General features: G+C 46.6%; 1 protein-coding gene across 2 annotated transcripts in view; it reads right to left on the minus strand.

Moving 5' to 3' along the window:
• LOC146816701 (protein FAM228B-like) overlaps nucleotides 1-25,627 on the minus strand; it is a 230,424-nt gene that overhangs the window by 17,362 nt on the left and 187,435 nt on the right. For both annotated transcript variants that reach the window (XM_085610589.1, XM_085610590.1), the window contains one exon: nucleotides 25,065-25,209. In XM_085610589.1, the coding sequence (XP_085466715.1) occupies nucleotides 25,065-25,209 (145 nt within the window). The remainder of the gene's footprint in view (nucleotides 1-25,064; nucleotides 25,210-25,627) is intronic.

Raw genomic sequence — 25,627 nt, forward strand, 5'->3', positions numbered from 1 at the left:
CAACCATTAGACAGAAACAGATATATATGATTAGAAGCACTAACAGAGTAAAAGGATGGTAGATTTCTACCATTGTGCTAAAACAATGAATACAGGCAAGTAAATAAAATACATGACAGTAATAAATGCGTACTCCTACAATGCGACCCTAACTAGATGTACCTAAGTGTACCTAGCATGTATGAGGGTGGAAAAGCCAAGAATCCCTCTAGGATAAAGTCAACCACATTACCTGAAGTGAGAGACTGTGGGACCCAGTCTTGGTCTCGAGATTGACACCCCACAAGGGATGTCGGACGACTGCGAGCCGGAGTGTCTGCGTACAGGAACCTCAGCGTCTCGCGTCAGTGTGTCAGCATGGAAGTCCTTTTCTCCTCTGACTACCTCAGCAAGATATGGTGTGTATATGAACCCAAAGTAGTACCCTCAGGGGATATACCTTGCTGTGTCATGTCGGACTAGGATGAAGGAAGGAATTACCCTTGTACATAGTTATTATGCAAGAGATGGTGTCCTGCTGTGATTCCAAGAATCCTTATGCATAATGAATGAGGCTAGTTTTCAGAGAAAACCCCATGTCATTTAGACATTACCGTAACTATGTAAAAGGTCAGTATTAAAACTGTTATGTAGTGTAATGGTAGGGGAGAATATAGGTGAAAGGTTAGGTGACTACCTGAACCTATATTGGGGTACCTATATGAAACATAACACCAATAGGTTTGATTTGAGAAGGTCCGTATGTCAGGTCTCATTTGTAAGGGTGCATGCGCTCCAGAAAGTGCACATATGGTGTTCCTTCGGGGGTCATCCAGTAGAGCTTCCCAGGACCTAGCCACCTCCATGTTCCCCTATCCCCCTCTAAGTCTCTCTCAGCAATATTCGTCCCTTGCATCCTGCTCACTTCAGCGGTTCACCTTTCCATGTACTTTCACTTTGGAGGGGGCCCCCCATCCCCTTTCTCGCAAAGGCTGCAGGAAAATACACAGTAGCTACTGCCTGGCTGAAGCCTGCTGTACGGGATGGAATATCCCAGCACAGTGAAATATATGGTGAACACCCTAAATATCGATTCCCAAATACTGACTGCCGAGAATATCGAAGTTAAAATATAGAGTGGACAGAATATCAAAATATAGATAGGTCAGAATATCGAAACTGGGGTACGAAATATCGATTTCCATAATATAGAAATTAAAAATATAGAATTCCAGAATATCGAATTTTAAAATATAGATTACCATAATATCGAATTTAAAAATATAGATATCTATAATATCGAATTTTTTTTAGGGTTATGTATGGAAGTATATGTGTTAAAATTATGTATTATTTTTGTAATGTATGTTTAATTTATTTAAACTAATGAATGTTATATAATTTAATTTTTGCGTAATTTAATTACGTAGCGGGTTGTGGGTTTATAGGGGAATAGGGTGGGAAGTAATTTAATTATGGTTAATTAAATATTAATTATATTTGATAATTGATAATAAATTTGTATTAATGGGTAAATATTTTGTATGAATTGCTAATTCATTTTTATTAATTGCAAAAATTATTTTATTAATTAATTAATTGATAATGTTAATTTTATTTTTTATTATTGGGAGTGGGTTGTGGGTTTATAGGGGAATTGGGTGGGAAGTAAATTAATTGTAATAAAGTAAATAATATTTTTTTTATTTATGTGTATTGACAATTGATAATTAATTCTTAATTGGTAATTAATTTGTATTAATTGGTAATTATTTTTTATTAATTGCTAATTCATTTTTTTCAATGGTAATTAATTGTTATTAATTGGTAATTATTTTTAATTAACTTTTTATTGGTATTGATAATTAATGTAATCTTATTTTAAAAATAAATCATTACTTTCCCTACTTTTGCACTCTCAGGAGTGGGAATAGTATTTTTTACCCTCCCGCTATCCAACTCTTTCCCTACTGTTGCACTCACTGGAGTGGGAATAGTAATTTTTACCCTCCTGCTATCCAAGGCTTTCCCTACTGTTACACTCTTTGGAGTGGGAATAGTAATTTTTACCCCTACACTATCCAGCGTTTTCCCTACTGTTGCATTCACTGGAGTGGGAATAGTAATTTGTACCCCTACGCTATCCAACGCTTTCCCTACTGTTGCACTCACTGGAGTGGGAATAGTAATTTTTCCCTTCTTGCTATCCAACGCTTTCCCTATTGTTGCACTCTCTGGAGTGGGAATAGTAAATTTTATCCTCCCGCTATCCAACGCTTTCCCTACTGTTGCACTCTTTGGAGTGGGAATAGTAATTTTTACCCTTACGCTATCCAACGTTTTCCCTACTGTTGCACTCACTGGAGTGGGAATAGTAATTTTTACGCTCTCACTATCCAACAAAATCTCTACTTTTTTACATTACTTTTATTATGTTTACATTTTAAGCTTTTTTATATTATGTATGTTTTATTTAATTGTTTTTAATATTTAATTACTTTTATATTGTTGTTAATACATTTAAAAAAATCGATATTTTAACTAACTATATTTTAACATTCTATATTTTGGAATCGATATTTTAGTACTTACCCGTTTGTAGATAGGGAGTCGATATTCTGTCCTATATTTTGGCGTCAATATTTTGTGTAGTCGATATTTTGTCTCTCGATATTAAGTCACTGAACCGAAATATATATATCAAACTTTCTAAATCAATTGTTGGCAGAGGAGGCCCCAGGGAAAACTTGCCTCCATGTCTCTTTATGTCAGCGGATGGAAACACCTGCAGAGCCCAGGGTGAGAGAGGGGAAAGACAACACAGGAAAGGAGATTGAGAAAGGCAAACGAGAAATAGCAGACACTTAAAAGGCACAGGTGAAAGGGAGAAAGAGAGAGAAGGGCGATCATTAGTGTGAAGTAATAAAGAACAGGTTACAGAGAGAGATGGAGACGTGGGAGAGGTGAAAAAAAGGCAGATGAGGGAGGAGACAGGTGTGAGACAGAAATAGGCGAGACACAGCTGCCAGAGAATTAGAGTAGAGAGGTGATAAAGAACAGGAAAGTGAGAAAGGAACAGGATAGAGAGACAGAGAAGAGACAGGTTTGTGAGTGATAGACAGGAGAAACGCCATGGCAAGCGATAGAAGGGAGGCCAGTTAAAAAGGTGCATATGAGACTGCGGAAAGAAAAATAGCTGAGAGAGAGGAAGAGAGACAGACAGTGAGTGAGATGGGGGTTGGTAAAGAGACAACCATGTTATAAAGGACAACTGAGGATAAATGTGTGGAGGAGACAGATGTGAGAGAAATAGCAGACAAGTGAGAGACTGTTATAGATAGAAGCAGAGAGAAGTGATAGAGCTAGAACAGTAAGAAAGAAAGACAGCTGAGAAAGAGACAGACAGTTATTGGGAGGGAGATATGTTGAACACAGATAAGAGGAATGGAAGGAGAGATTTGTGTGAGACAAGTGATACAGACAGAGGCATATGAGAAAGAGACAGCTTAAAGGACACACAGAGGGGGCAAGGAAAAGAGAGAAGGACTGGGCGGGGAAGACAGGTGAACGAGATAGAGTGGGTGATTAAGAGAGAGAAGTGAAAAAAGGACTGAAGAGTAGAAGAGACAGACAGAGATAGGGAGAAGACAGGCATTTGAGAGAGATGGGGAGAGGTGAAAGACAACGGAGAGAGGTAAAAAGGGTGGCAGATGAGAGAGGTTGTAAAGACAAAGCCAAGAAAGCAATAGCCTTGAGAGAGCATAAGTAGTCACAAAAGAGAGGGATGAGAAAGAGACATACAAGTTAGAGAGAGAGAGGTGAGAAAGGGACAAGCTTAAAGAGGTGATTAAGTGTCATAAAGGTGAGAATGGGGCAGCAGAGAAAGAGGGGAGAAATTATGGTGGACCTGAGCAAGAGACAGGTGACAAAGAGATAGTGGGGAGAAAGAATAGGGTAAATCAAGAGACAGATACAGATGAGAAAGAACTGAGAGAGAGGCAGAGAGAGTGAGGGGATAGCAGAGAGCATGGTGATACAGAGACAGGTTAGAAAGAGAGCAGAGGGGCTGGGGAGAGATAGCGAGTTAATAAGCGGCCAGGCATGAAATAAAGAGCAGGTATGGAGGAGAGGTAGAAAAGATGTAATTAAATGATAATTATGTGAGTGAGATAGCTGAGCAAGAGTGAGGAGAAGGGTGAAAGAGATAATAAAGAGATATATATATTATCAACAAACAACTGATAGGGAAAGGTAGCAGTGATGATAAAGAGACATTAGAAAGAGAGGGAGAGGTGAGAGGGGAAAACAGGTGACACAGACACGAGTAATATGGAAGGGGAAAAAGACAGACCACCCAGTGGAGGAGAGATGACAAAAAAGCATGGACGAAAGGGCAGAGGAGAGGAGTGAGATAAAAGACAGAGAAATGGAGAGGAGAACCATAAGACAGGGAAGATGTGAATGAGAGAGTATAAAGAGGAGGCCACATGAGGTAGAATATTAGTAGGAGAAGGCACAGATGGGTAGAATAGCTACAGGAATGGGAAACATGCAGAGGAGTAGAACAAAAAGGAGAAAAGTAAGCATGCCCTATTACAAATATAGATTAACATTCAGGTGTTATATTATGGAGAATGTGTATGTATGTAGAGTGTTGGCCACTGTACAAAGAACAGCATCACCGGTAGAGCAGTAACTTATCCTTAGCTATACATTTTTTGGTTTTTCACAGTTTCTCACTTGCCTAGTTATCCGAAGGCAATATATAACATAGGGAAACCACGAAGATGGCAAAAAGGCTCCACTGGAATGACTTTTACAGTATCTCAGAGAGATAGGTCTCATTGGAGCTGAATATCTCAAAAGTCTTCTGGGGCAGTATCTTCTAATGAGTTTTTAAGGCACAAATCGCCTTTGTTATAAATAGGTCAAATGGGTCAAATGGGATAGACCTTTAATTCTATGGAGCACAACATAATGTGGTTTCTTCACTCTGTAAAGCAATCACATAGCTTGGTCTTGAGCCATCGGGAACATGTAAATCTGTCCAGCAGTTATCTGGACATGAATGACATTGTCATAGGCCATACAAAATAAAATGATAACCCTTATAAATTCAGCCCTTTTCGTTGAGCCCGAAGAAGGGAAGAAGATTTCTGGGCAGTCTGGACTAAACCTTTTAATTCTTTCCTAATTTTGGGAACTAAAGAGAGTTGATGTTCAATATAGACTCTCAGGTTCTTAACGGTAGAGCTGGTTCATTATGCTGCCGTAAGGAACTCTGGCCAAGAAAACAGAGATTAAGATAAAATAACCACTTCATTTTGTGATATTTCATTTTTCACGCAACTGAAAGTTGGTTTACTTTCATCCCCACAAGAAGCTGTTATTTGCTCTCTCTCTATTGGCAGACGTGAGGGGATAGAATACAACAACCCTCACTCTAAAATGTTGCATGCCTCCTGATTTACAAGAAGAGGCAGCACCAAACCTCAGGATGATGGCGGTCTAATTTCTGCCTTTCAAGATTGTGTCTTTAAACTTGCCACAACGAATGGTTCTGGAGTGAAATGGTAATCAGCAGTAGAGTTAACCAGCAATAGACTAGGCAGAGATGGCAAAGAAACTAGAAGCCTGGAGTGACACACTTCTATTTGAAATTCCTATCTGAAAATGCCTGGTACTAAAGGTATCTGTATGACCCGGGCTAAACATAGTAGGTGAGTAGAAAAGTAGCACAGCGGCACTGAAAAGGCAAAGAGAACTATTTGAAACTAAAAGAATAGGAAATCTGGAAGAGTGAGAGTGCACACGCTAAGGGGTAGGCAAGGAGAAGAATGTGGAGCAGTGTTGAGCAGGAAAACAATTGAGAATGCTTAGATGAGCTGGAGAGGTTCTGTACGGCAACGAAACGCTGTGGAACACTGACAGTTGGAGCTAAACTCCTTTTTAAGTGTACCGATACTTGACCATGTTTAAGTGATCAGAGTTTTCTTAAAGGCATTTGCTGTATTGCGTTTTCTGACAAGAAGGCATGTGCAAGACAACAGCTAATTCTGTGCTTGGTGTGGTTGCTGATGAAGGTTCTTGGATGAAGGCAATGATTCCATGATTAAAGGCTGCCACGAGAAGCCACAATCTCTGTGAGCTAGTAAGAATGTGGGAACTGAGCCTGGAAACTACCTTCCTCCAGATGAACACTTATTTGGGTGTCATCAATTTAGTGCTGAAAGTCCAGTCCAGTTGAAAGTCCAGCCATATAGCCTTTAAAAAACAATGGATAAACTGCTAAATCTTGTGGCATCACAAGACCAAAGCTTCCTCACCATGGAATAATTATCTTAATCACTAAACCCGGTCTGAAGCCGATTACAGCCAAGCTCTGTACTTAAAATCCATAGAGAACAACTGTTACCTAAGGATTTGAGGTACAAAGCTTGGGTTTCCAGAAGAACAGAGTGATCTATTGTATCATAGGACACGGACAGGTTCAATCAACAAAATGACTGTCTCTGTCCCATGCCCCAGTTTAAACCCTAATTAACATTTACTGAGTAAGTAAAACTTATAAACATAGTGCTGGATCATTTCATGTACCACTGCCTCCAACAAATGGTCAATACCGGCAAATAAGAACTTGGTCTAAAATTGCCAGTCCTCCATGGGAAGAGCTTTTTTAAGGTGGGGAGTCACAACTGCTGTTTTAATCTATTGTGAGACCACACCATTTTGCCATAACAGGGGCAAATACCACAACATGCTGCAAGGCAGGGACCCAACAGTGCCTCACCCAGTGAGATAGGGAGAAAAAATTGAATTCCTGACTAGAGAATATTCATATTGTGTGCTGGATTATAGTGATCTTGTGTTGAAAGGCATGAGTCCCAGTTGGTCACCAAACTCTGTGAAGGCAATACCATCAGGAAGAGGCCTGATGGATGAGTAAGCTAAATGACCCCCCCCCCCCCTAGAAGCTTGATGTTATGGCTTCCATTATTGTGGTAGTATAATACAGCTTTTGCCTTTTCCTGTCCCTAATGGAGCTGTAGAAGCTACCTACAGCAAGTCCTGTCTTCGTCAAATTCTCTCTTCCTTCACCTTCTTTCTGCTGCTCTACACATCTCCCTTTGGTGATACATGGACAACTAAACCAGGGTTTAGACTTATGCCTATTAGATAGACTGGCTGCCTTGGACAGAGGCACCAACATCTTCAATCATGTGTTTATTGCTTGATAAAAAGCCTCAAGGTTTCTGCCTACCATGTCCCCAAATCCTGAAAAAAAGTATTGAGCTTGTCAGTGCTCTGTGCTTTTGCAATTTGCACTACATAAGCCACCTAATTGATTGATGTTCATTCTTGTCTAAAGTTGTTTGCATTCCGGCTCTGCCATTTCCTCACTTAAATAAAAGATAGTTTTAGATCTTCTGATTTCCTCTCTGTCAGCACAAGCATTGTTTACACTAAGTACAATAGTAATTTGTAGAAGATGCCTCTCTGTCTTGTATCAATAAAATACCTACTCCCCAATTACCAAACATCTGGTTGATGCCATTTAGTGTGTGCAGCCTATAAGCCTTCTTTCACTTGAGGTACAACACAATCTCAATCCACAGCCTGTAAATTTGTGTAATCTGGGAATAGTTCTGCTGAAAGTATATATATATGTTGTGCGGTTCTGAAAGTCCTTGCAAAGGTGATAGGTGAGGGACATAGATTGCACGCGTTGAGCAGGGCCCCTTCAACGCACTTTGCAGGGGGGGCCCCCTCAGGTTTTGTTCTGCCACTGAGACCAGCCTGGGCCTGTGTGTGGACAGCCGCACATACACAGGCCTGTTGAACGCGGCAGAAGCGGACCCACGAGAAAGACACTGCGGGGATGTGCACCATCCGGCAAAGTCAAAGCCCGTGGGGAAGGGCTGGCACCAAGACTAAGGGACAGGAGGCTGAGGATTGCCTTCCTGGCCAGAAACGACAGAGCCTGCCAAGTGAGTCGACCTGCCATAGCCTACACAACGCCAAACAATACAGGTCCTGGCATACTTCCCTGTTATATATGCCTACACAACAGCACCCAGAACCTGGGTGTGGTGGATTGCAAGGTTTGCTGCTGACTGGACCAGCCGCTCCTGAGTGGGTGGCTGCCCCAGGAGTGGCAATTAGACCCCCCCTGGTTTTCTGTGTGCTTTGCCCATGCACCAGGCACTGTGTCTCCCATCAGTTGCCCTTGGCAGAGCACTCTAGACTCCATAGGGACTGGGACAAAAAATGTTGTCCCTATCCCCAGGCACTGCTACATGCCCTCCTGTTCACCCTGTAGAAGATATGATCTCGGTAGTGGTCGACACTGCACATTGGGCCTCTCTTACCGTCCCTCCACCCCCACCGTGCAGATCTCCTGGCTGCTTCTCCTGCCTAAGTGGTCATGGGGTAGCCAGCCATATCACACACTGACACCGACCATTTGTGCTGCCCTCATCTCGGGAATGGTGGATCGACTGACAGCTAGGGTCCCCCTCCCCCCCCCCAATACTTTTTGGAGAATACAATGAAAGTCAAGGAGCGAGATGGACAAGCTTGCCACACCCCTTTGCCCCAGCAGTTGATAATACTGCTGTGCAGGATGAGGCAGGAATGAAAGCCTTCTCCCAATACAGACACAATCCTGAAGGTCATCCAAGCCTCAACGTAGGCCCTGGTGTTTGAATTGGGGCCTTGGGAGAGGATGTGATGCTCCTTCGTCATGATCTTCGGACCACAACGGAATGTGTGATGGAGGCCGAAACCAGTGTCTCTGCATTGGAGGAAGTGGTGAAGCCTTTTGCTAGATGGCCTGCAAGCTCCAAGACACCAACTGTTAATGGGTGGCTAGGACAGAGAGCTGCTCGAGGAGGAACAAACTAAGGTTTGTAGGAATTACGGGGTTCCAGAATTTGATATTGTGTAAGGTGAGGGGCCTGGAGGAACTTGGCCAGGACTCCCATAAAATCTTAATTTTCTCTGACTACACGTGGATTGTGCAGCAACGGAGGGGAACTTTCAATCAAGTTAAACAAAAACTCTGGGAAATGAATATACAATAGATGCTGTTATACCCTGCAAAATTTAAAACAATATGTCAAGGCAAGACCCTGACTTTCGCTCATCTGGACCCGGTCTGGGAACGGATGGAGGAGAGGCCTATCCATATCAAAGAGCGTCCTGGTGCTACTGGTGGAAGCGCCGAGGGACCAGTGGAGTGAAAGGTGATACAGCACCGCTCCTGAAGAAGGCGCTGTGGGCGTCCTGGACTCTGGATGGTAGACATTTATCTTCAGACACAGATGGTGGCAGTGTAACTGAAGAATTAAAAACAATAAAAAAAACATCAAAAAATAAGTTAAAAGGACCTACTGCAGAGGAGAGCTAGAAAAAGTAATAACGCAAATGCAATTATATAAATCATAGTTCATAGCAACCTGATGTAATAAATACTATTGACAGGCACCTGGCATGACAAGGCTGATCGCAGTCCCAGATCCTTAACCTTTTCATCGGATTTCAGGCAGCCTATATATAGCGGGCATTCGTAGTCTCCAAAGTCCATTGAAATAACCTCGGAAGAATCGTCTTGGTGGAAGTAATATTTGAAGGAACCCTGTTAATACTAGGCAGAGTATACGCACCCCTGGCTATGGTCGCCCCTACCCTTGAAGCACTCACTCCCCTGTGGGTATGCTGATTCTGGGGAGTGAGGGGGCTTTAACACGGTCCTCTACAGGCACATAGACTGCTACGTCCAACCTGCTAGTCCACTCACTCTCGCTAAGTGCGCTACTTCACTGGGCCTAGAACACCCTTCCGAGCGATAGTGCACACACTACTCCATTCCACATGGAAGGCACTCACAACTAAACTACATTTTCGTACCAATGGCTTCTTTAAGGACCATGTCAGGGGGAGGTGATCCTCCCCAAAAGTACTATCAGACCATGCATGGTTGAGATACTTCTGTACCATCCTCATAGAGAGTCTAAAGGGGATATGGCGTCTAAATGCATAGTGGCTGAAAGGCAAGGTGTTTATGGAAACGCTGAGAAATGTCATTACCGATTACTTCAAGGTGAACGCCCCCTCTGTGACTTTTCTGAGCACACTGTGGAAAGCCTTTAAAACAGTGCTCCGTAAGCAGGCCTTCTCCTACGTTGTGGGCAGTGGAAGAGATGAGAAGGGAGAGATAACCGAACTAGAAGTAGAAATATTGACCACTAAACATTGACAAGCAGGTTGTGACACTGGTCTTGAGAGCAGGCGCCTCCTGCAACTGTAGCACACGCTGAGAAAAAATATTCAACACGGTGAAAACGGCCTGGAAGCACTCCAGATATAAAATATATGAGCATGGTAATAGGATGACTAAGCAGCTCCAGTGGATGTCCCAGAAGGAAGAGGGAAGCTGAACTGTCCTACTGCTAATCTCAGAGACAGGTTCAACAATCATGGGATTCATCAAGATAGCAGGGAGGTTTTCAGCTGTAGGACACCGTATCAGACGCGCTCCCCTCCAGCTTGCAGAGCGTGCATGTCCTATTGTAAATAACCTTGTCCTAATCTCACTCTCGGGCGATGACCAGTCCAAAATGCCTGCCCACAACAGTCTACCTGTGCAATTATAAAATTACACATTTGATGAACCTATCTGGGAAATGGCAGCAAGGGCTACATTTCCATCTGATCTCCATAAGGCCATTGTTACCACTGTCCTCAAACGAAGCAATCCCCCCTGAGGAGTACTTGTCTTAACGACCCATCGTCCTGCTTAAAACCGAGGTTAAAATCCTTGCCACAAAACTGAATAAGGTGATACAAACTGAATAAAGCCATACACACCCTTATACAAGAAGGCCACTATGGGTTCATGCAAGAGAGGAGCACCAGGCATTCCCTGAGGGGCGTCACTCTGGCACTGGCCAGGGCCTCAGAGATTTCTGGCCCGGCAGCCCTCTCATTCACTATATAAAAGCATTTGACAACGTGCATTGGCCCTGCCTCTTCTAAATTCTGGAGAGGATGAATATAGGCCCCCGCTTTCGTACTCTTGTGAGGGCCTTGTGCAGCAGCCCAGAGGCACATGTCCGGGATAACAAGATACTGTCCATGCTATTCCCTACAGAAAGCGGATGTCTGCTGCGCCCACTACTCAATGCCTTAACTAGAGAGCCATTGGCAAAATGCATTTGCCTTGATGCCCAGCTGGCAATGTTCTGCTGGCCCTTGGAGGGGTAAGTAGCACTATATGCGAATGACCTGCTTATCCTTTTGTAATGACCTCAGGCCTCCCTCCATCGAATGCTACACATATATGGGGACACCTCAAGGTTGAGGGTCAACTGGCCCAAGTGTACTTACATGGCTCTATCCAGTAAATTGACACCTCTAGTCTCTAGCTCCCAACTGTGTGTAACTAGGACTCTTTTCCGATTTTTAGGGCTCTATGTAACATGAGACCTACAGAAGGAACTGGATTTAAACACCTCACTCCTGCTACAGCACATGCGTAGGAATCTAGAGGCCCGGGCCACTCTCCATTATGGGTAGGGTCACCTTCTATAAGATGATTGTCTTCCCAGACTTCTTTTACATCTTGCTAAACTTCCCCATTGCCCTCCCACCATCCTTCTTCGCTGAGGTACAGGCCTTACTCACACATTTATTGTGCCTCTTAGAGCTCCCTTGGAACTAGTATAAAAAAAATGCGTGGACTTGGCATCACAGATCTTTGTACGTATTATTGGGCGGCCCAAATAGTTCCAATTGGAGAGTGGATGTTTGGAAACCGCCATGACTTAGCATTCTGATTGCGAGAGATCCTGGACAAGCCGGGAATCCTGACTCTGCTATATGGGAATGCTCCCTCTCACACACTTCCCTAGGTAACATGAATACCGCTGATGTGTTGACAGAATGCCATCAAGCATAATACCCGGCTCAATAAATTCACCAACGAAACACCTCTGTGGCAGGGCACTAGACCCAAACATGTGACACAGCTGCCCGGGTTCTCTCCCTGGCATGTTACTGGCAACTCTTCCCTAGGCGACGTTTGTGCCACTGATCACATTCAATTATTCTAGCAGCTGACTGAGTAATTTCGGCAACATAAGCCCCAGCTTTATAATTACCAGCAGCTACACCAAGCCCTGAAGCCCTATGCCTTTGGCAGTCATGGAGTATAACCCTATCATGGAAAAACTCACGGTGGAGCTAGCAGGCCTTAAAGGAATCTCTAGATTGTATAGATTTTTAACCATAAATGCCCCAAACCCTAACACAGCCCTCAGAACAACCTTGTATGCAGATTTGGGCGAGGTGGACGATGACAACTGGCAGGAGGAAAACTGGCAGCATGGGCACTAGCCATCCCATCCAATCTTAGGCTCATTCAATTTAATTAGTTCCTCAGGACCTATTATAATCCTCAAAGATTGTGGAGGTGTGGAGGACGGGTCGAGCCCGCAGTCCTACCTGTATGAGATGCAGGGAAGCTGAAGCTATCTTTTTATCACACGGTGTTAGACCTGTCAGCCCTTTGGGTGGTCCCTCCTCATCATTATTTATTTTGTCCCACTTTTGCCTCAAACCCTGTTAGAATTTTTCCTTTTTGGGAACCACCAGACTTTTTAGTATTGATGCAGATTCAGGGAGCCATTTTATCTACCCCTGGAACTTCTGTCTGAGGGCCTGAAACACAAAATGGTGGCCACCCATTGTCACCTGTGACATCACTGGAACCTACTAGAACCTTCTGCAACATTCTGGAACCCTGTGACAGTTGGAGGCGGTTTAGAATGTTGGGAAGCTAAGTCAGAGTTGACAGTTGGAGTGGGCAGTTGGCACCTGACTGGTGAAGAGAGAGGAGCACAGAACTGAAGGAGGAAGGAGTGAGGCAGCAGGGGTGGAAACTTGTGCCTGGAGTGAGGTCCATAAACCCACCCTTGATACTAGTCCCTACTGACTGAGCCCAGCCTGGAGCCCTGTGTGGGAGAAAGCAAGAGAAACCATCTTAAGGACCTGGACAGCAGGAACAGGCCTTAAAAGTAAAGAACAGCAAGTTCCTGACCTGGTTACTGGTAACTTCTTGAAGTCCGACGTCGAGAAGCCTGGAGACCGAGGTGGAGAAGCGGCGCTGACTGGAAAGCAGACGTCGTACCCGGAGCCGCCAGAGGTCGAGAGAGGGCGCCGACGGAGGTCGTGGAGAGTACCAGAGGTCGAGGAGGAAGTCACCCGAGGTCGAGTGTGCGGCGTCGACGGGGGAGTGAAGTCCGCCCTCCGGAGTCGCCGGAGACCGAGGTGAAGCGTGCCGGAAGTCGGGAGTGGAGATCGCACTCCGGAGTCGCCGGAATCTGAAGAGAATCGTGCCGGAGGTCGGGAGTGGAGGTCGCACTCCGGAGTCGCCGGAACCTGAGGAAAGGAGCACCGGAGGTCGGGAGTGGAGATCGCACTCCGGAGCCGCCGGAAGTCGACATCGAGCCAAGGCCGCCCGACGTCATCGAACCGGAGCCGCCCGAAGTCGACATCGAGCCAAGACCGCCCGACGTCATCGAACCCGAGGCCGCCGACATCGAACCGGAACCGCCTCCCGTCGTCGACAAGAACTGTCATTGAGCCGAGGCCACCGACATCGAACCGGAACCGCCTCACGGCGTCGACACGACTCCAGCGGCGTCGGAACTTCATAAAAAGGGCAGTAAGTGGCCCTGTGAAGCCCTAAGAGACCATCCTAGAGGCTAGAGAGGTGCTGGAACCAGCTTGATAGTGCCAGGGGTGAGCTGAGACTAATACAGAGGGGTTGTGTAGTGTGGGAGAGCCAGATCTCTAGATTCCCCCTTGATCTACCTCAGTTTAGGCCTCAGCCTTGTCCAAGCCAGGTAGTACACCCCTCAGGTCATCCAAAACTCTACAAGCTGGGATTGGGCCAAATCATCCCATAGTACCTCAGGAATGTGAACTGATTTTCAAGTGTCACTGTTGGCTTTTATTATTTATGGAGAGCACTGTATTTATTGTATTCATCCTATTTATTGCCTCACAGTATTTATTGCCTTACAGTATTTATTGTTTCACAGTATTTATTGTCGCACAGTATTTATTGTCTCACAGTATTTATTGCCTCATAATATTTAATTGCCTTTTTTGTAATGCACTTATATTTATGCCTTGATTATTTATGATCTACCTTATTTATTGAATCGTTGAAGTAATATTTATTTGACTTACCCTTCTACAGGAAAAGCCTTGTGTACTGTGATTGTATTATTATTTATTTAATCAGCAACTAAGAGAAAAGAAGATAAAGAGATATATTTTCAGAATAATTTTTAAGGTGTAGTGTCGTTTTTGGAACGGATGCACGCATGGTTATTGTGTGGGTATGGCGTATGCTTAGCACGGTGCCTGACCCCTGACCACTCGAGCCAAGCTACCACAGTGTATGTCTGGGAGAACACCACCACCCTTCCGGTGTGGGAGTGTTTTTCTAACATAATTGGTGTTCAGTGGTGGGATAGAGCTGTGCCTACGTATACTCGACAATAACTGTGGGTAGTCCATAGGCCTACACCGGGAGTTTTCTCCAAGCGGACTTCTTAATTGTGAGTTTTTGTTTTTTCCAAATTTACTCTGGTGGTGGGAGGAGGTATTATAAAAGGTACCCCCCTGCATAGCTTCTGCAATTAACTGTCCTCTGACCTGAGTGGGCAAGATGGAGTTTGTACTGGAGAATTTAGAAACGTACACTGTGGCCCAACTCAGGGAGTTTTGTCAGCGGGAGGGGGTGTATTGTCCCCCAGGAGCAAAGAAGGGTGCACTCCAAACCAGCTTAAGGGCTTGGGGGGAGGCACGACGAGAAAGCAAGGCTGAGGAGGAGGACAGGGATAGAGAGCCCGACAGTGAGGGAGCTGGTTTGTACCAACCTGAGGTGGGGAACCTGTTAGCGGGGCCCAGGACACTTTCTAGGAAGGGCAGCAGTGCCTCTAGCGGTGGCTTGTCTGAAGTGGAGTTAACAGACCGGAGGGAGAAAAGACAGCTCACATGGGACTTAGCAAGGCTGGAGAAAGAGAAGGAGGAACAAAGGATGGCTCATGAGCTGAGGTTAAGGGAGATAGATCTCCAGATCCTACGAGCCGGGGCACACCCTATTCCTAATGGTGGCAGCGAAGAAAGAGAGTTCACCAGGGAACCCAAACCCTATTTGCCGAAAGACCTAGTGGCTAGCTATGGTGTGGGCGACGATATTGCCAAGTGGCTAGCGGCCTATGAGGTCTCATTAAGGGCACATGGGGTTCCAGAGAAGAACTGGGGAGGGGGATTGTACAGGTACATGCCTCCAGCTGGTAGGGATGCATTATTGGCCCTAGAGCAGGATGAGCAGACCCACTACCCCACCATGAAAGTGGCGCTCATACGAAAGTTTGGACTAACACCCGAGAAATACAGACAGAAGTTCCGGGGTAGCCACAAACTGAGCACACAGAATTGGGTGGACTTCCTGGATTATGCAAAGAAGGCATTAGAGGGTTGGATTCAGGGCAGTGAAGTAAGGAACTACGAGGGGTTGTTTGATTTAGTATTGAAGGAACACCTGCTCGAAAAATGTTTCCCTGAACTGCGTCAACACCTGGTGGATAGCAAGCTGACCAATCCCCGGAAGCTTGCTGAGGAGGCGGACATTTGGGCTAGTACCCGGGTGTCCACAAGGGGGACTGGAGGGGAAACTCAAAAGGCCGGACAGGGCGCCCCCCAGAAGAAAGAGGGAGGGGAAAAGAAAAAGGAGTTCTCCAAAGGCCCCCAAAATAATTTCCAAGGTAAGGGAACAGGATTCACCCCTAGGGCTAACCCACCCCGAAACCCTAATCCTGGCCAGAGTCAGCAGCCAAGGGTTGTCCATTGCTTCGAGTGCGGTGGCGTTGGACACTATAAGGGAGATGCTAAGTGCCCAAAACGACCACCCCCTCCCATTGGAGGAAAGGCCCCCGGAGTAGCTAGTGTAGTGCTCGGGGAGGAGATGCCTTTAATTAAGGGAAGGGAGTGGGCGGGTGTCACTTTAGTGTCCCTGGGAGAACGGGAGATGGTTCCTAAGATCCAGGTGCCCGCAAATACTATAAAGTATGGGCAGTGGGTCACCATCAACGGCCAAAGGGGGGAGGCTCTGAGAGACACAGGAGCCAGTATGACTATGGTGCGTAGCCAACTGGTGTCTCCAGAGCAGGTGATTCCCGTTGTACTCCACCCTGCCGCGATGGCTGACGGCAGAATGGGCCACTATCCGGTGGCCGAGGTTCCCTTTGAATGGGAAGGGGTTGCAGGTTCACTTCGAGTTGCCGTAAGCCCTGCCGTGCCAGTCGATTGTCTGCTGGGGAATGACATGGAGCACAATGCTTGGAAGGAGGTGGAATACCGGACTCATACTGAGATGCTGGGTACACCTGACTGGGCCTGTGTGAGCACAGGGTCCGCGACTACCCGGAGAGGGAGTTCGTTTCGGCTGGAGCCTGGAACAAAGGCCCAGCCAGCTGCCAGTCAAGGGAAGAACCGAGGACAGGAGGAGCCTGCCTCGGCGTCCGCCCCCCGTAGGACGGATAGGCCACCGGAGGTGGTGGACCAGGAGTCTGCGGTGGGGGATGTCACCGAACTGGAGGACCTACCCATCCTGGCCGAGTGGCACGTGGAGGGAGGCCCGTCCAGGGAGGAATTCTGCCAGGGCCAGAAGGAGTGCCCTACCCTTGAGGGACTGAGGCGTCAGGCAGGCAGCCGGGAACGTTGAAGGGAACTACAGTGTTTACTGGGAGGATGGCCTCCTCTACAGTGAACCCAAGGCACCCCTACATGGATCGTCACGAGCCTTGGTAGTCCCTCAACGTTATCGAGCCTTCCTTCTGGAGTTGGCTCACGAGATCCCATTGGCAGGACACCTGGGGCAAGACAAGACCTTCGCCCGTCTTGTCCCACACTTTTATTGGCCTCAGATGAAAGTGTCGTCCGACACCTACTGCCGGACATGTGTGTCTTGCCAAGCCAGTGGGAAAACAGGGGTGAAGCTGAAAGCTCCCCTGGAACCACTTCCTGTCGTTAGCACCCCCTTTGAAACGGTGGGCATCGACATTGTGGGTCCGTTAGATCCGCCTACGTCAGCTGGTCACAGGTTTATCCTGGTTCTGGTGGATCATGCCACACGGTACCCAGAGGCAATACCTCTGAGGACCATAACAGCACCTGTTGTGGCTAGGGCCCTGATGGGAATCTTTACCCGAGTGGGTTTTCCCAAGGAAGTTGTGTCCGACAGGGGGACCAACTTCATGTCAGCGTACATGCGGGCCATGTGGAAGGAGTGTGGAGTGACCTACCGGTTCACAACTCCTTACCACCCCCAGACCAATGGTCTGGTGGAGAGGTTTAACAAAACCTTGAAAGGCATGATCAGAAGTCTGCCTGAAAGCCTGCGGAGGAAATGGGACGTCCTCCTACCCTGTCTATTGTTTTCCTACAGGGAAGTGCCACAGAAGGGAGTGGGCTTCAGCCCCTTCGAGCTTTTGTATGGGCACCCTGTACGTGGACCTCTCAACCTGGTGAGAGACGGATGGGAAAGAACTCCCAGGAAGCTTCCCCAGGACGTGGTGAGCTACATGCTGGCCTTCCGGAGCCAAATGGCTAAGTTGTGGAAGCAAGTTTCTGACAACTTGGAAGCCAGCCAAGCAGTAATGAAGGCGTGGTATGACCACAACGCTCACCCGGTGGAATTGGAGCCTGGCCAGAAGGTGTGGGTGATCGAACCAGGAGAGCTTAGCGCCCTCCAGGATCGCTGGTCAGGACCCTTTGAGGTATTGGAGAAGAAGGGTAAGGCTACCTACTTGGTGGATCTTAAGACCGCTCGTCAGCCCCTACGGGTGCTGCATGCCAACCGCCTCAAACCCCACCACGAGAGGCCCGAAGTCATTTTGATGATGGTGACTGACGGAGCAGAGGACGCGGAAAGCGAGCCTCTCCCCGATTTATTTGCGTCTCAAGAGAAGGATGGGTCGGTGGAGGGAGTGATTCTCTCCCCATCCCTAACTCCTGAACAACAGGAGGACTGCCGCCAGGTCCTGGGACAGTACTCTTCGTTGTTCTCCCTTGTTCCGGGTAGGACTCACCTGTGCGTCCATGACGTGGACACAGGAGACAGCCCACCTGTGAAGTCCAAGATCTACCGGATGTCAGACAAGGTGAAGGCCAGCATTAACAGTGAAGTCACTAAGATGCTGGAGCTAGGAGTGATCGAACCTTCCAGCAGCCCCTGGTCCAGTCCGGTGGTGTTAGTACCAAAAGCCGCACCACCGGGTGGCCAACCGGAACTGAGGTTCTGTGTGGACTACCGGGGACTGAATTCAGTAACCAAAACTGATGCTCATCCGATCCCAAGGGCGGATGAATTGATTGACCGGCTGGGAGCTGCCCAATATCTAAGTACCTCTGACCTTACTTCTGGGTACTGGCAGATCTCTTTGACTGATGGAGCAAGGGAAAGGTCAGCCTTCTCCATGCCCAATGGCCACTACCAGTTCTGTGTGATGCCCTTTGGGCTCAAGAACGCACCTGCCACGTTTCAGCGTCTGGTGAACCAGATCCTCACCGGAATGGAGAGTTTCTCTGCTGCTTATCTGGATGACATAGCCGTCTTCAGTAACAGCTGGGAGGATCACTTGCATCACCTGCAAGCTGTTCTCCAGGCCCTGAGACAAGCTGGATTGACGATCAAGGCCAGCAAGTGCCAGATCGGGCAGGGGTCGGTAGTGTACCTTGGACACTTGGTGGGTAGGGGACCGGTGCAACCCCTCCAGGCGAAAATCGAGGCCATCATGGCCTGGGAACCCCCCAAGACTCAGACTGAGGTCCGAGCATTTTTGGGCCTCACCGGATACTACCGCCGCTTCGTGAAGGGATACGGTACCATCGTGGCCCCCCTCACGGAGCTTACGTCCAAGAAGCAACCTCGACGGGTAGTCTGGACGGAGGCTTGTCAGCAGGCCTTCGTGAAGCTGAAGCAAGCCATGTGCGAGGCCCCGGTCTTAAGGGCCCCAGACTTTTCCAAGAAGTTCATTGTCCAGACAGATGCATCGGAACATGGCATTGGGGCAGTGTTATCGCAACTCAATGAAGAGGGTCTGGATCAACCCGTGGTCTTCCTATCCCGGAGACTACTTCCCAGGGAACAGAAGTGGAGTGCAATAGAGCGTGAAGCCTTTGCAGTGGTATGGGCTCTGAAGAAGCTGCGGCCATACCTGTTTGGCACGCACTTCCTAGTTCAGACCGACCACAGACCCCTTCGTTGGCTGATGCAGATGAAGGGGGAGAATCCCAAGTTGTTGAGGTGGTCTATCTCCCTACAGGGAATGGACTTTCAGGTGGAACATCGGCCTGGAGTGGACCACGCCAATGCAGACGGTCTCTCAAGGTATTTCCGCCTTAGTGATGAGAACTCCCAAGGGGTTGGGTAGCTCTCCCCACTTTCAGCTGGGGGGGAAGCGTGTTAGACCTGTCAGCCCTTTGGGTGGTCCCTCCTCATCATTATTTATTTTGTCCCACTTTTGCCTCAAACCCTGTTAGAATTTTTCCTTTTTGGGAACCACCAGACTTTTTAGTATTGATGCAGATTCAGGGAGCCATTTTATCTACCCCTGGAACTTCTGTCTGAGGGCCTGAAGCACAAAATGGTGGCCACCCATTGTCACCTGTGACATCAATGGAACCTACTAGAACCTTCTGCAACATTCTGGAACCCTGTGACAGTTGGAGGCGGTTTAGAATGTTGGGAAGCTAAGTCAGAGTTGACAGTTGGAGTGGGCAGTTGGCACCTGACTGGTGAAGAGAGAGGAGCACAGAACTGAAGGAGGAAGGAGTGAGGCAGCAGGGGTGGAAACTTGTGCCTGGAGTGGGGTCCATAAACCCACCCTTGATACTAGTCCCTACTGACTGAGCCCAGCCTGGAGCCCTGTGTGGGAGAAAGCAAGAGAAACCATCTTAAGGACCTGGACAGCAGGAACAGGCCTTAAAAGTAAAGAACAGCAAGTTCATGACCTGGTTACTGGTAACTTCTTGAAGTCCGACGTCGAGAAGCCTGGAGACCTGGAGCCCGAGGTGGAGAAGCGGCGCTGACTGGAAAGCAGACGTCGTACCCGGAGCCGCCAGAGGTCGAGAGAGGGCGCCGACGGAGGTCGTGGAGAGTACCAGAGGTCGAGGAGGAAGTCACCCGAGGTCGAGTGTGCGGTGTCGACGGGGGAGTGAAGTCCGCCCTCCGGAGTCGCCGGAGACCGAGGTGAAGCGTGCCGGAGGTCGGGAGTGGAGATCGCACTCCAGAGTCGCCGGAACCTGAGGAAAGGAGCACCGGGGGTCGGGAGTGGAGATCGCACTCCGGAGCCGCCGGAAGTCGACATCGAGCCAAGGCCGCCCGACGTCATCGAACCGGAGCCGCCCGAAGTCGACATCGAGCCAAGACCGCCCGACGTCATCGAACCGAGGCCGCCGACATCGAACCGGAACCGCCTCCCGGCGTCGACAAGAACTGTCATTGAGCCGATGGCACCGACATCGAACCGGAACCGCCTCACGGCATCGACACGACTCCAGCGGCGTCGGAACTTCATAAAAAGGGCAGTAAGTGGAATAGAGGGCGCCTAAGGCCCTGTGAAGCCCTAAGAGACTATCCTAGAGGCTAGAGAGGTGCTGGAACCAGCTTGATAGTGCCAGGGGTGAGCTGAGACTAATACAGAGGGGTTGTGTAGTGTGGGAGAGCCAGATCTCTAGATTCCCCCTTGATCTACCTCAGTTTAGGCCTCAGCCTTGTCCAAGCCAGGTAGTACACCCCTCAGGTCATCCAAAACTCTACAAGCTGGGATTGGGCCAAATCATCCCATAGTACCTCAGGAATGTGAACTGATTTTCAAGTGTCACTGTTGGCTTTTATTATTTATGGAGAGCACTGTATTTATTGTATTCATCCTATTTATTGCCTCACAGTATTTATTGCCTTACAGTATTTATTGTTTCACAGTATTTATTGTCGCACAGTATTTATTGTCTCACAGTATTTATTGCCTCATAATATTTAATTGCCTTTTTTGTAATGCACTTATATTTATGCCTTGATTATTTATGATCTACCTTATTTATTGAATCGTTGAAGTAATATTTATTTGACTTACCCTTCTACAGGAAAAGCCTTGTGTTCTGTGATTGTATTATTATTTATTTAATCAGCAACTAAGAGAAAAGAAGATAAAGAGATATATTTTCAGAATAATTTTTAAGGTGTAGTGTCGTTTTTGGAACGGATGCACGCATGGTTATTGTGTGGGTATGGCGTATGCTTAGCACGGTGCCTGACCCCTGACCACTCGAGCCAAGCTACCACAGTGTATGTCTGGGAGAACACCACCACCCTTCCGGTGTGGGAGTGTTTTTCTAACACACGGTATGGGATTGCTGCATTATTCAGGACTATTGGCAGGAGTTCCATAATACCATAGTATCAGAGTTGGGCAACCCCACAGAGTTAGACCCCAAATTGGCACTATTGGGAATAATGGCAGGGTGGATCGACTCAAGGTACCTGAAGGCTACTAGCAGGCATGCGGTTTTTGGTGACCATGAGATATATTGCTCACATATGGTGGTGGGATTCCACCATACACCCTCCCCACCACTGTCAGTCTAGTACAGAGAATGGACAACTGTGCTGCAGCAGAGAAAATGGTATATAAGTGGAGAAGATGTGCTGTGAAACATGCTACGATTTTGGGCCCATCGGTGCAATAGCTGAAGCTGCATTCACTCTACTATGCACTGGTCGCATGATTGTACTCATATGTCAGATATCAGTATTGGTGGCTAATATACTATTGGTCGCCCTCTGCTACTGTTGTATTGCCCTGTTTGTTTGGCTGCAACAGAATAATACAAGGATTTATAAATAAAAAATAGAAAGTCCATTGTGTTAGGCATTGCCATTAATTTTCTTGTTCATAAAAATCATTGCTTTCATTGAAGTTAGCCCTTTATGGCTCACTTCTAGATTAAGGTGTGGGGTTTCCATTAAGGCAAACTGCTTTCTTAAGGCCAACAGGTCAAGACTCCTTTGCATTCCATGGAACAGACCAGGATTCTATGATCGATATGCTCAAGTTCTTTCAGGGCCAGAGTAGGGATAAAAGTCCTTGCACAGTTGACCAGTTTTTGCTTTTCTGTCCTGCTCGTACTTCACATGCAGTGAACTCAAAGCTATTGTCCTCAATGGAGCTGCTGTGCTTTTTCATCTTTGTTCCTTCGGCAAAGGGCATGGCGCTGCTGGTTAAACAACCAGCCTAGGGGAACATTTTCTAAAGTTTCCCGCAAAGCAGGCCAGCAAGCAAAGTCGCTGCACTGCATTGTGTGAAAGGAAGAGAGCGGAAATACTCCATATTCTCAAAATTATTGAGCATTTGGGTACTGCCTAGTGCCAATGCAGGCACCCTCGCACCATGGTGCAAGGATGGCTGTTTTTTACGGCCAGGATAGGTTTAGCACAGGATGGTGTCCTTGGAGGCACATTTCCTATTTGTAAGTGTGCTGGAGAATGCAGTGCACACGAAAAGAGGAAATAACGAGGAGAAAAATATATTGCTCCTTGTTACGACTTACTTGGGAAGGAGTAGCATTCTGATGCAATCACAGGTTTACAAGTCTTTATAAATGTGGGAATGCCCCAAAATCCATGGGTGGAAGCATGGGTACAGCCATGCTCCACCCATGGCACGCCTCCCACGTTGAGATATAACATAATGCAGGGCAAGCAGTGGCGTTGCATCACATTTCTTTACAAAGCCACACAAATAAGAACTAGTGGGGCTTTGTAAATATTTATGAAGCCTTTGCATGGTCGTTGCGTGATTTCAAGGACAACACAAAGGCTTCAAAAATGTGGGCCCTAATGTCTGCTTTTACCCATGGTGGAGGGTTATTCTTGCCTCCCCCTCCCCATGAGGATACATGCGAGAGCTGGATCAATGTCAAAAGCACAGAATTTTTTTGCCTGTCTCCAAGGGAGATGGTATATTGACCGTCATGAGATAAATCCATTCAGTGCCCTCACAACAGGGCTTCATTTTTCTCCTTGCATAAATGTGGTCAGTTATGACATGTACCATGTGTGATGTCCGTTCTATTTGGGTGTCACATGTCTGAGTGTTCGTGTGCTCCTTGAGAACACAGTGATTGGAGCCTATGATCCTTCCATGTTGCTATATAGACGCAATACTCATCATGTAGGTCCAATCTGGCAATTTTTATAGTTCACCTAAGAGGGTTGGGGCAAACCTCATTCCCGCCCTCCCAAACCAGAGACCGGCTGGAGAAAAAATGACTGACAAAAGCTGCTTTGGTCTTCTGAGCAGCTCCCTGATTCGCCCAGCGAGAGCACGTGACACCAAGAACCTTTGCATTCTGTTCCTGACCCTGCTTAGAAGTTTGCAAGGCCTGTAATGGACTGTTCATTCATTTGACTAATTGGCTCCGCCCCTCTGCCATCCAGTGTGAGAGGTGTGCCCTGCACTACAGTGACTGAAGAAATAAGTCACCTACAAGAGCTCCCTTTCTGGTGGGCACTCCTTTAGTCTCCTCATTTTGTAATGTTCTCTTGGCTCAAGACTGGAATTTGGAAACATTTTTTACTCAGCAATTGCTCCCAAATTGCCCCAAAATGCATTGCTGTGGCTCCAGCCATGGATCTGCTTCTATGATTGGTTCTAGATAACTCATTTAACAGGCACAAGGTATTTTTAAATCACACACATAATTTTGGATGAAAAGTCTCTTATGTACAATGCATGTATTGCTGGCAGAGCTACATGACGCCACACCCCACCGTTTTAACTGTGAGAGGCTGTGACGAGATGCCAATTGAGGACTTCTCAGCCATTTCTTAAACAATATAACTTCATTTTCACAAATATTTAATAACAAAAATACAGCGCTTGTGTGATTGGAACTGCATTGGCGTGGCACTGACCAGCCAATTTGCTATCTTGGGGCAAATAAATCAAGCATGTGAATCCTCAGCATTGCTCAAACTTTCCTGATACTATGTAATGGGCTTGCTAAAGAGTGAGCAAGAAAACTAAGGTAACAGTCAAACTGACATGAGAATGACAATCCTAGATATGAAAACAGTAGGTAACTGGATGTAAGCGTACAGTGCATATTGAAGCTAGTTCATTAGGTATGAGAACATGAAGAGATCCAGTTAAACGCTCTTGAAGTGTGGTTTCAATTTTTTGCATAAGTTAGGATGCGATGTACAAAACCTTTAGAAGTTGCAAACCCTGTGATTCACAAACTCACAGTTGTGTCTGCAATGTTTTTATTATTCAATGCAATAAACCCCTTTTACGATTCAGAGAATATTTTACAAATGGCAAAAGGGGTTATGCAACTTATTTCAAACCAATATTAGCCAGGTGCATGAATGGGGCGTCCTGTTAGCAATTTGATTTATCAATGGTTTGTGACCGCAGTTGCAAACATTTGGACAGTTACTCACGCCTTAAAGGAGGTGCTAACTAATTTACAAAAGGGGAAGCTATCCCTGTAGCACAGCTTTCACTTTTGGAAATGTGTTGGTCGACCTTGGATGAAGCAGACAATAGTCCGGGTGCCAGTGCATGGTCCTCCAGATGCCATCCCAAACTGTAAACAGGTTTATTTAAAACAAATATACACTGTTTGGGAATGAGAAAGCAGGGTGGTGGTCTGCCAAACACAGGTGGGGGTCGAAAAAGAGACCTACTCATTATTTTTCATTAGGCATGTCGTTCTGCGACCCCCGCTGGACATTTTGTGAGAGGACTTATTAGTACATCGGTTGCATCGTAAAATGAAAGGCAGGTCGCATTCAGTGTGAAATTTGCACCCACCAACTGTGACCAGCCTCTTAGTGCATCAAACCTTCCATTTCATATATGCCCTTAGTGCAAGAACATCAATATATTTTAATAAAATACTACTTTACGGTAGCTGAGATATATATATTTTTTCTTCACCTGCTCCTTAGCCGGACCTCACTTTCTATGAATCCTAGCGGCGTTTTCAACCATTCAGGTCCACCTGCAATTTTACGCCCGAAAGGCACCAATGGCAGCTTTCGCTTGTGAAGGGCTTCAATGTCCTTGGCTGTGAAGGCTCTTCCTATAGAAGTCAGGACGGAGATCAGTGTTTTATGCCAGGCATCTCTCACACAATGACAAACGTGGTTAGGGACTCAATGAGATTTTAGATTAACAGTTTTAATTAGAATTTACCAAACACCATAGACAAAAAAGACAGAATAACATAACAAGGGATTAAAAGCATAGACTGTGACTATACTGTGATGATTCAGGTATTATAGCTTGAACTAGAAAAAGAGTATTGGACAACGCAAGTTAAAAAGCATGACAAAATACATACAAATCACCTACTAATCAAAACACAAATTGGTCAATCAAAATAATGATCACTAATAATAAATATATGTAACCATATTCATTTTAAGCAAATACTAGTAAATAATGGAGATTAATTAGGCTAGACAGTAAGCTAAGGAAATGAAGGAGAACGAGAAAAA

The sequence above is a fragment of the Triturus cristatus genome, chromosome 6, assembly GCF_964204655.1.
Source record: "Triturus cristatus chromosome 6, aTriCri1.1, whole genome shotgun sequence".
Classification (NCBI taxonomy): Eukaryota; Metazoa; Chordata; class Amphibia; order Caudata; family Salamandridae; genus Triturus; species Triturus cristatus.